General features: G+C 45.4%; 1 protein-coding gene across 1 annotated transcript in view; it reads left to right on the forward strand.

Moving 5' to 3' along the window:
- The window catches only part of adamts12 (ADAM metallopeptidase with thrombospondin type 1 motif 12), a 596,791-nt gene that overhangs the window by 518,368 nt on the left and 66,040 nt on the right, over positions 1 to 12,383 (forward strand). Inside the window, exons 21-23 of the mRNA XM_033032714.1 lie at positions 4,970 to 5,143; positions 5,232 to 5,378; positions 11,495 to 11,651. Coding sequence (XP_032888605.1) covers positions 4,970 to 5,143; positions 5,232 to 5,378; positions 11,495 to 11,651 — 478 coding nt within the window. The remainder of the gene's footprint in view (positions 1 to 4,969; positions 5,144 to 5,231; positions 5,379 to 11,494; positions 11,652 to 12,383) is intronic.

Here is a 12,383-nt window from a genome sequence, read left to right on the forward strand (position 1 = left end):
GTTTCACCTATTTGTGATAAATGCTGAGCTCAAGAAGCTACCATAGCGCACTCATTTGTTTTTTGTATAAAAAATAAAAAATTTTGGACTGAAATTTTTGAAATCTTTACAAAATTATTCAAAATAAAACTGATACCAAAACCTGAATGGATTATCTTTGGAACAATGGAAGGTAGCCCTGAACTAAATGTGTTTCAATAGAATCTATTTAATTATGGGCTAATAATGGGAAAAAAGCTTATACTTAAATTCTGGAAGAACGCTCCTATACGCTCCTAATAGGGGAGACTATGTGTTCGGCACGGACTAGAGGGGTCGAGATGGCCTGTTTCCGTGCTGTAATTGTTATATGTTATATGTTATACCAACAATAAATATGTGGATTTCAAATATGTTCGAAACATTACTCCTGGAAGATATGAGACTCCTCCTTGCAGGCAAATCAGACCACTTCCAAAAGACGTGGTCTGCATTTATCGACTTACGACAAGAATAAGGTGCATCAGTACTTCAAAAAATAAATGGTTCCAGGATCTGGTAAAGGGGAAGGAAAAATATGAAGTTGGTATGTCCCTTTTGCGCGGTTTTAATAATAGAGCTTTGGGGTTTTTGTTTGTGTTTTTTTTCCTCCTTTCTTTTCTATGGGTCTTTTTCTTAATTCTTTTCTCTAACCAATGGGACTCTGTTTTTTTTTCTCATTGATCACTTTTTTACACAAACACAACTTTCTTTCTCTCACCTTTTCTACCTTCTTTATCTATATCTTTTCTTAAAGCTTAAAAAATGAAGGGGTACAATAAATGTAATAAGATATATCTGGATTGTACTATTGTAATTTACTGTACTAATAAATAAAAAATTTTAAAAAAAATAAAAAAAACAGGCCACATTCGCTGCTGCATAAAAAAAAGATAAGAAACACAAGATAGAGTAGAGAATTTTGTCCCTTAATCCAGTTCCACCATACAGCAAGATTACGATTCATTTTCCACTAACACAAAATCCTAATCTACCTCCTTATGCCTTGATTCCACTAATGTCTAGAAATCTATCATTCTATGTTTTAACGTCACTTTGTAGCGGACACAGAGTTGTCCGTTAAAGAACGAGGCGGACACAAAGTTTGTCCGAAAATACTGTCCTTTGTTGCTACGCTAATTCACCTCATTCACCAATCCCTTACGTGCGCGATTAACCCCTTAAATACTCCCCAGGGACTCCCGTGACCACACACGTGACCCCTACCTCTCGTCACTGGGACACGTGACCCCCCCAAGAGCTGAATGTTATGTATAGTGCGTGGCCCACCACCCAGTGCCGCAACTTTATCCCCTCCCAGAACCGGAGGCACAAAAACGGATGGGCAGCCGAACAAGGCAGCCGGACATTGTACGTACGTCCCTGCGCAACGGTTTATTTTATGGTAAGGACGAACTAGGTGGGACCTTCGACGGCGAGGCTGGACCACCTGGACTAGCTCGCTCAGGTCCAAATGAACCAGCTTCAAACGAGCCACCAACACGGTCTCATGTCCAATTCAAAAGTCATGGGCCCGTGCTGTAGCACCCGAAAAGGACCCTCGTAAGGGAGTTGCAAGAGCGACCTGTGGGCATCGCGGCGGAGGAAGACATTCTGACAGTCCGCAAGAGCCGGCAGCATGTGAGATGGAGCAACACCATGCCGAGACATTGGGACAGGAGACAGGGCGCCAACCCTCTCCTGCAGTTGGACCAACATGGATGACGGCGACTCCTGGGGGCCGCCAGCGTTTGGGATAAACTCCCCGGGCACGGTTAGTGGAATGCCGTAAACCAACTCGGCCGATGAAGTCTGCAATCCTCCTTTGGGGCGGTGCGGATCCCCAGCAGGACCCGTGGCAACTCGTCCATCAAACTGGAATCGGTGAGGCGAGCCTTCAAAGCGTCCTTAAGCTGGCGGTGGAAACGTTCCACCAATCCGTTCGACTGGTGATAGGCCGTTGAGTGGTGGAGCTGAGCCCCCAACAGGTGAGCCAATGCTGACCACAGCTCCGACCTGAATTGGGCACCCCCAGCGGTACCCCGAAACGAGCAACCCAATAGACACCAGGGCACGCAGGCAGGACAGGGTTGAGGTGTCGACAAGCGGGATGGCCTTCGGCCACCAGGTGAAATGGTCCACCACCGTAAGCAAGTGTTAAATTTCGCGGGACGGAGACAGCGGCCCCACGATATTCTCGTGAACATGGTCGAAACGTCGGTGAGGCACCACAAAGTCTTGAACTGTGGCCTCGACGTGTCGCTGAACCTTCGATATTTGACAGGGAATGCACGTCCGGGCCCAATGACCAACCTGCTTCCACAATCCGTGCCATACGAATCTTGCAGCCACCAATGCCACCATCACCCGGATGGATGGGTGGGCCAAACCATGAATGGCGTTGAAAACCCGATGACGCCAGGCCGCCAGAACAATAGGCCGTGGCTGCCCTGTAGAGATGTCACACAGGACTGTGATGCCGGTGGAACCTAAAGGCATGTCCTCGAGCACCAGTCCTGTGATGGGAGTTCGGTACACCCTCATCGCCTCGTCCGCTAGCTGTGCCGCTGCCAAAGCGGAGTAATCGATTCCTGGGTACACCTCAGAACGGCCATAACAGCCGGGCAGGACAAGGTTTCCGTGACCAGGTTATTGTTCCCGGCGATGTGGTGAACTCGGAGGTAGCGGTGAGGCGGCGCTGTTGCCGAGCGGACCAAGGGTCGGCCACCTTGGCGAAGGCGAAAGTGAGGGGCTTATGGTCAGTAAACGCAATGAAGTCCCGACCCTCCAGGAAATAATAGAAATGCCTCACTGCCAGGTATAAAGCGAGCAGTTCCCGGTCGAACGTGCTGTATTTATACTCCACCGGGTTGCGTTTGCGGCTGAAAAAGGTGAGAGGCCGCCAGTGACGTTTACAAACTGTTCCAATACACCAGCGACCGCAGAGTCCGAGTCATCCACAGTTAGTGCTGTAGGGGCGTAGACCCACGGATGTACCAGCATCGTCGCCCGAGCCAATCTCTCTTTCGCCCCCTCGAAGGCCGCCACGGCGACGTCGGTCCACTGGACATCCCGCCGCTTGCCCGACAACAGGTAACATAGAGGCCGCAGTTTTCTCGCTGCCGCCGGCACAAATCGGTGGTAGAATTGTAATGCCAATGAATTCCTGCAGGCCCCGCACTGTGGAAGGCCGTGGAACGCTGCCTGGTACAGGCACCGCACTGTGCTGCGTCGCATGATGGCCCAAGAAGTCGATGGCCCGAAGGTCGAACTGGCATTTATCCGGGTTTAATACCAACCCGAACTCACTTCGGCGCTCGCACAACAACCGGAGGTGGGCGCAGTGTTCCTGCCATGAACGACTCGCTGTCAGGATGTCGTCCAGATAAATGAAAACAAAACCCCTGCCCCACAGTCCATCAGGCGTTGGAATGCCTGTGCGGTGATCTTAAGGCCGAAGGGCATACGCACAAATTTGAAGAGCCCTAAAGGGGTGATCCCTGTGTGACTGGAGGATGTGACCAAAACGGCTATTGTTACCCCCACCCCCCATCACGTCAAGGTCACCAAATGTAGTGGATGCGGATATGTCCGTTAAAGTACGGACAAATATCAAAGATATGATGCGGACCCCATACGTCCGTATGGGGCTGCCATTCGCCGCAGTCAACTAGTGCCCCCGCTTACCAGCACGCATGTCCATCCCGGATGGGGGCACCACGCTGACCTCAGCCACCGTATCGACCAAAAATCTTCGGCCCGAACGCCAGTCCCAGGTGTAAAGGCGATGAAACTTCCCGACTGCTGCGGTGATTACCGGCGGCCGACCCCAGCATTTCCCGGATATGCACAGGGCGGGTGGCATTGGCAGGCCACTGAGCCCCAATGCTGGTGGTAAAGGCACCACTCCCCTTTAAGGGCTTCACCTTTAAGGGCAGGCTCCATGTGCTCTGCGGAGCCCCTGGTGGGCGTGGCTTTAGGCCTCTGCGCCTTCCTGGGGATTGTGGACACCTGATCCAGCGCGCCCACGTCATGCCGCCGGGCCAACCACAGCTCATCGGAACACTCCGCTAGAGCCCGTGGGTTTTCAAAACTTACCCCTGCGAGGAGCGACAGATGTCGTCTGGAAGCTGTTGCAGGTAGGCATATTCAAACAGCATGCACTGGTGGTGGCCGTCCATGAGCGAGAGCATCTCGCTCATTAGGGCCGATGAATTCCGGTCGCCGAGCCCGCCCATGGCGTAAATGCGGGCTGCTCGCTCCATCCAACTAGGCCGAAGGTATGGAGCAGCAGCGCCTTATTTATTGGCTGCCGGTGGATCCTGCAGGAAGGAGATTATTTGCCCGGCCGTTTCCTGTTCGAGCGCGGTGACCACGTAATAGTAGCGGGCCTCATCGTTGGTTACCCCGCGAACGTAGAATTGTGACTCAGCCTGCTGGAACCATACCTGCGGCCGGGCGGTCCAGAAGGTCGGCAGCTTCAGGGCGAGTTGGGCCTGGTCATCGTCAATGGCGGTGGGTTGGGCACTGGCGCGGCGCATTCTTTCTTCAAGAATATCTATTCTGGACGTAGGGATCACCAAATGTAGCGGACACGGAGTTGTCCATTAATGAACGAGGCAGACACCAAGTTTGTCTGAAAATACTGTATTTTATTGCTACGCTAATTCTCCTCACTCACCAACACCTTGCGCGCGCGATTAACACCTTAAATACTCCCCAGGGGCACCCATGACCACACCGTGGTCCCTACTCTTGTCACCGGGACACGTGACTCCCCCAAGAGCTGAAGGTTATGTATAATGCGTGGCCCACCACACAGTGCTGCCACAACATAGCATTTTATATTTAAGTCGATTCTCTCTGCTGAAATAAGACAAATATAAATATTTTTTTGTCTTCCTGATGTATGAACTGTTTTAGTTACTGTTCTTTGCTTGGTGCATTGCAGTGTTCAGAAAACTGTGGAGGTGGTATTAAAATCCGTGATATACAGTGTATGGATACTCGAGACAAAAGACCGCTGCGACCTTTCCACTGCCAGTTACTAGGAGCCAAACCAACCACAAATCTTCACTGTAATCCAAAGCCCTGCAGTGAATGGAATATTTCTCCGTGGAGTAAGGTGACTGAGTCAGTTCCTCAAGTTATGGGAAAGGGGTTTTGAATTTGTTAAAATTAATGTCATTTGTCTTGCATGCATTTTCCTCCAGTGTTCAAAAACATGTGGCATTGGAATACAAGAACGGTCAGTTTACTGTGTGGAAGACCAGCAGTGCAATCCTAAAGTAGAGCCTCAAGCCACCAGACCCTGCAATAATCAACCGTGCACTCAGTGGGTGACTGGAACTTGGAGTGAGGTGGGTGAAACACTCAGATCTGGGACTTCAATTTCTGTTGAAAATTTAGGACAACATAATCAATTGCACATCGGAATTGAATTAAATATTAAAGCTCTGCATTAGTTTAAATTATTTTTATAGTACACACAATTTTCCCACCTTTATTTGGAATATTAAAGCGCTGTGGTTTTGCAGAGTCAGGATAAAATGATATTAAAAATAATGTCAATAGGCGTGTTACACACTTAAAGCAATTCAAGATATATGAAAGAGATCTGAAGAAGGGTTTCTCCAGTATTTTGTGTCTATCTTCAAGATATATGAGATAGTATTTGGCCCATCATCTCTGCATATTTCAATTTCTAATATAATGTCACATGTAAGGAAGCCATTAGCGTTATGGTGCTCCTGAAATTAACAACCTCAACTCTGTGTAAAGGGCCTGTCCCACTTACGTGACTTTTCAGCAAACTATCTGCGACCTTCAAGCTCGGGGACACTCGCCTGAAAAACCTCGAGCTGAATCGACCATCAGTGATGAAACCGCAAGCCGGATCGACCGTCTGCGCACACACACACACACACACACACACACACACACACACACACACACACACACACACACACACACACACACACACACACACACACACACATCGTAAAGGCGGGGGCCTGGGAAAGCGGGGGAGAAATTCACACCCGCGATGAACAGGAATGTAAAAAACGGCTGGTGCAGTTACGGTAAGTCCTTTAGAGAGTGCAGAGAGGGGGAGAGAAGGGGGGGGAGAAGGAGTGGAGACACATTTAAGAAGCCAGACAGCTTTTAATAAAGTTTAGCGGGCATTTAACATTACCGGTAGGTTTTGCTTGGTTCTGAAAACACCGATGAGCCAATTAAAATGTCCAGTCAGCAAAGGAGATTGCCTACGGCTGCCCTCGACTGCCCAGCGACCCCACTCCACTGCACTACGAGTTCTAAAGAACCATGCCGACCAATTTTTACTCGCGGAAAGTTTTTCAGCATGCTGAAAAAATTTCCTCGACCAAACTGAAGACGTGAGGATGCGGGAACTTCCCTCGAGCATGAAGGAGAGTTCCCGTGACCTTCTAGGACCTCCTAGGACTACGTGTCGACCATGCTGCGAGTTTGAGTCAAGAGCAAACTCTTCTAAACTCGCAAATTAGGTCGCCGCAGGAGGACAGGCCCTTTACCCCATTCTCCTGCCTTCTCTCCATAGCCTCTTGCACCCGTACCAGTCTCTCCCTCCTAACCCTATTCTCCTGTCAAGTAGCAACTATGGAAAGAGAAACTAGTCAACATTTCAGGTTAAAGACCTTTCATCAGAAATTGCTTGCTTTACCTGTTAAAAAGATGGTTAAGAATCAATTACATGGGTGTGGTTCTGAGATCCTTTGGACAATCTTTAATCGGACTCAACTGGCTTTACCTTGCATTAAATGTTATTCCTTTATCATGTATCTATACACTGCAAATGGCTCGAATGTAATCATGTATTGTCTTTCCACTGACTGGTTGGCATGCAGCAAAAAAGTTTCACTGTACCTCGGTACACACAACAATAAACTAAACTGAACTGAACTGAGGTCACATACAAAGCAGGCAGATAAGGGCAGCAGATTTTCATTCACTGAAAGTAGACAAAAATGCTGGAGAAACTCAGCGGGTGAGGCAGCATCTATGGAGCGAAGGAATAGGCGACGTTTCGGGTCGAGACCCTTCTTCAAACTGATGGAGACAGTGGGCTGTGGGAGATCTGGGAAGGGGAGGGGAAGGAGGGAGAAAGCAAGGACTACCTGAAATTGGAGAAGTCAATGTTCATACCGTGTAAACTGCCCAAGTGAAATATGAGGTGCTGCTCCTCCAATTTACGGTGGGCCTCACTCTGGCAATGGGGGAGGCCCAGGGCAGAAAGGTTGGATTCGGAATGGGAGGGGTAGGTGAAGAAGTGCTGAGCCACAGGGAGATCAGGTTGGGTAATGCGAACTGTACGGAGGTGTTGGGCGAAGCGATCACCAAGCCTGGGCTTGGTCTCACCGATGTAGAGCAGTTGACACCTAGAGCAGCGGATGCAATAGATTAGGTTTGAGGAGGTGCAGGTGAACCTGCTTCACCTGGAAAGACTGCTTGGGTCCTTGGATGGAGTCAAGGGGGGAGAAAAAGCGACTAGTGTAGCATTTCCTGCGGTTGCAAGGGAAAGTACCAGGGGAGGGGCTGGTTTGGGTGTAAAGGGACAAATTGGCCAGGGAATTACGTAGGGAGCGGTCTCTGCGGAAAGCTGAAAGGGGAGGAGATGGGAAGATGTGGCCAGTGGTGGGATCCCGTTGGAGTTGACGAAAATGTCGGAGGATTATCTGTTGTATGTGATGGCTGGTAGGGTGGAAGGTGAGGACAAGGGGACTCTGCCCTTGTTACGAGTGGGGGGATGGGGAGTAAGAGCAGAGCTGTGGGATACAGAAAAGACCCTGGTGAGAGCCTCATCTCTAGTCGAAGAGGGGAACCCCCATTTCCGAAAGAATGAGGACATCTCCGATGCCCTGGTTTGGAACACCTCATCCTGGAAGCAGGGTGGGAAGAAGTGTAGTCCAGATAGCCATGGGAGTCAGTGGGTTTGTAGTAGATGTCAGTCAGTAGTCTGTTACCTGCGATGGAGATAGTGAGGTCTAGAAACGGTAGGGAGATGTCGGAAATGGTCCAGGTGAATTTGAGTGCCGGATGGAAGTTAGTGGTGTAATGGATGAAGTCAGTGAGTTCTGTATGGGTGCAGGTGGTAGCACCAATGCAGTCGTCAATGTAGTGGAGGTAGAGTTTGGGGAAAGGGCCTCAGTAGGCCTCGAACAAGGATTGTTCAACGTATACTACAAAGAGACAGGCATAGCTGGGGCCCATGCGCGTGCCCATAGCTACGCCTTGGATTTGGAGGAAATGGTAGGAGTAAAAGGAAAAGTTGTTGAGGGTAAGGACCAGCACTGCTAGGTGGAGGAGAATATCGATAGACGGAGATTGTTTGGTATTTTTGAACAAGGAAGGTCCGGTAGATGCAAATTTGTTTAACAAAAATATAAACTGAATGCAAACTGAATTACCTTGATATCCATTAGATGCTTTAATATGACTAAAATTACCCAATTATTAAGGGAGGACAATTAGTGACCTATTATGTCCAGTATCTTGATTCAGTGTTAACAGAGGATAATCTCAGGATGTGAATAAAAATCAATTTGCAAAAGGCCCACTGAGGTAATCTCAAATAGCTTTAATTTCACATTCTGCACAATTCAACTGGGAACATAAATAGAGAAAATATATTTCTAAGCATGACAAATATTTTGCCCACATCTGGTGATTAGCAATGATTTTACATAATGAGAAAACAGAATGGGTAGTTTATACAGCCACAGGCACTTTCCCTGGAGCTGGAGCTGTAACACCATGTTCAGTACTCTGTTTATTTTCTCTTTTGCACTACTTTTTGTACTGATGTATTATCTGATTTACCTGGATAGCATGCAAAATAACCCTTTTCACTGAATCTCGGTAAACGTAACACTAATAAACCAATACCAATTCCAATGAAATGCCATTGATTAAAATGATGAATGAAGCTTTAAAAGTTCACAGTTAAACAGCAAGCAGCTGGAAAATAAAAACAGCTTGAGACTATCAATATTTAAGTCAGTTGACTTTACATCCCGTAGATTATTAGCATCTTGTGGCAACAGACACAGAATAACTTCCTTTGTCTACCAGTTTAGTACTGGTACATTCCTTTAATCTTCACCATTTCATAAGGTCATATGATCATAAGTGATAAAGCAGAATTAGGCCATTTGGCCCATCAAACCCAATCTGCCATTCAATCATGGCTGACCTATCTCTCCCTCCTAACCCCATTCTCCTGCCTTCTCCCCATAACCTCTGACAACTGTACTAATCTAGACCCTATCTATCTCTGCCTTAAAAATATCCATTGATCCATCCACAGTCTTCTGTTGCAAAGAATTTCACAGATTCACCACCCTCTGACTAAAGAAATTCCTAGGTAGACAAAAATGCTGGAGAAACTCAGCGGGTGAGGCAGCATCTATGGAGCGAAGGAATAGGTGATGTTTCGGGTTGAGACCCTTCATCATTCTGAAGTATGTCTCGACCCCAAACGTCACCTAATCCTTCGCTCCATAGATGCTGCCTCACCCGCTGAGTTTCTCCAGCATTTTTGCCTACCTTCGATTTTTCCAGCATCTGCAGTTCTTTCTTAAAGAAATTCCTCCTCATCTCCTTCTTAAATGAACATCCTTTAATTATGAGGCTATGATCTCTAGTCCTAGACTCTCCCATTAGTACAAACATCCTCTCCACATCCACTCTATGCAAGCTTTTCACTATTTGCACTATTATCACTATTAAGTTACAATGAGGTCCCCCCTCATCAAAATCCTTTTATTATTCAGTAAGTTACAATGAGGTCCCCACTCACTATTTCCTGCAAAAGAAAGCAAAACATTACTGAAAATTCTATTATAATTTATTTAATCAAGCTTCCTGCAATCATGTTGATTTGACTGTGCGTGTCATTTGAACATTGCCTTGGTGTTCAATTTACCAGAAACAGTCAAATTAAATCATTTTTAAACAGGAAAAGATTAACATCTACTGTAAATCAAATTAAATTAAATCTACTAGTCCAGGGCTACGTCAATCAAACACAATACAATCAAATCAAATGCACGTCCAATGAATTACAGATCTAATAAAATCAAATCCAATCCGATTCTTCAGAGCAGACTAAACACTGCCAATCCAATCAGTTAATTCTTTGTAAATAAGGTATATGAAAACATACTGCAATGCATGACTACTTAAATTTCACGTGTACATTTCCAAAGACCTGCAATATCATTATAATACCACCACTAAATGGTTGTAAAATGTGTGGCTTTCTTAAATAAATTCACATTCAGTTTATGCTGAGTCTTTAGAATTTGTACATTTGCAGGTCCTAGATTTTAAATTCAAGCCTTAGTCTACTTTTGAATTAAACTGTATGATATTCTCTTCTATTTTTGTTGTTGTTATTGCAGGCTCATGCTTTATGTGCCTTTGATTTGCAGAGAAATAGGTAACATTGGTGGAAATAATCTAGATTATCAAAAACCATGAAAAAAACCCATCTCAGGTGATAAAAAGACACAGTAAATCTATATAATTTGTCTTTCAGTGGCAAAATCTGAACATCTATATATACTCCTTCAGCCATGGACAATAAAAACACAATTTTACTTGTTGACAACAATAGGCTGGCAATGCTCACTAGCTGGCATAACATGAACATATATGAACCTAAGGATTCATGTCATTGGAATGTGCCCAGTGGCCACTGCCCCACAATGGGGCATCTTGGTTGGTATGGGCAAGTTGATCCAAAGGGCATGTTTCCATGCTGTATGACTCTATCACTCTATAACAAGAAACAGAATCTTCAGGAACAGAGGAACCATGGGGATTTGTCATAAAATGACAACTCTTTCGCAGTCCTAATGGTTACACTTGCTATCCATGTTTGGATTCCTATATGGTTGATACAAAGAACATTCGAAGGGTAAACATTTTAATGCTTGGAAAGTTGTTTTGAGGATATTTGGATAAGAAACATCTATTGTTTTAATGAAGTAAAAACAACATACTCAGGCAGCAACTGTGGAGAGAGATGCAAACTCATTTAAATTTGATCAACTCTCTTCAAAAAAACTTTTCTGTATCATCCAATACCTTGTACTTGGTTAAACTTACTTTTCAATGTAATTAACCTGAATCTTTCTTCATTATTTTATTTTCCTCTTTTTCTCTTTCCTTACTTCTCTTTATTTAAAAAGGTATCCATCATTAACATTTCACATCTCTGCTAAGAAGACATTGAGCAGAAACAGTAACTTGCATTTTCGTTGCTGAGTTCTGTTTCAGATCCTGCTCCAGATTTCAGCAACTGCTGTCCTTTGTATCACCAGTTCCTGTTTTTATTACTTGTTATGAGTGTACTCATTTCACTCATTTACGTGAATGAAGAGAGTTATTTTTGGTATTATTTATATTAATAGATCTTTGCTTCACACTGTAGTGTTCTGCATCTTGCGGAGGAGGTTCTCAGCACCGGATGGTGAAATGCATGAACACGGACACTAATAAAACAGAGGAAGACAGCAGATTGTGTGAGCTTGAGCCAAGCCCTAGTGTGACACAGTTGTGCAACCTTCAAAAGTGCACTAACAGCAAGGGTAAGCAAATGTTTCAATCAGTGCAAGAAATAATGTCAGTTGAGTGTTTTGTGTTGTGGCTGGTGGAAAATCAAAATTGTGAAGAAAGTTTATCAAACAAAAGACACAAAGTGTTGGAGTGACTCAGTAGGTCAATCAGCATCTCTGAAGAACATAGATCGGCGATGTTTCCGCTCGGTAGTCTTCTTCAGACCGATCGCCTTACAAAGTAATCGTAAACCTATGCAAGGATTAGTGAAAAAGAACAAACACACATGAAGCAACGTGCTCTTAAAATTTTAGTTGACCATTGAATTGCTGTGGCAAGCTACATATGGGTGACAAGCTATGGGAGAGGAATCTGAAGGTTCATTGTTTGATATGTGACTCGAGCAAATAGCCTCAATGATGCAATGATGAAAGGAACTTATCCCACTTTTCAACATTCATTGGGTGTGTCAGCAAACGTCATTAAATCATGCTCAACTGAAAGTTACCGAATCTACTTCACCATTCAATCATGGCTGATCTATCTTTTCCTCGCAACCCCCATTCTCCTGCCTTCTCTTTGTAACCTTCGACACCCTTACTAATCAGGAGCCTGTCAATCTCCACTTTAAAAATGCCCAAAGACAGGCTCCACATCCATCTATGGCAATGAATTCCACAGATTCACCACCCTCTGACTAAAGAAATTCCTCCTCATCTTTTTTTCTAATACTTTTGTTCTTATACTTAGGTCATACAATTTTT

This window comes from Amblyraja radiata, chromosome 1 (genome assembly GCF_010909765.2).
Source record: "Amblyraja radiata isolate CabotCenter1 chromosome 1, sAmbRad1.1.pri, whole genome shotgun sequence".
NCBI lineage: Eukaryota > Metazoa > Chordata > Chondrichthyes > Rajiformes > Rajidae > Amblyraja > Amblyraja radiata.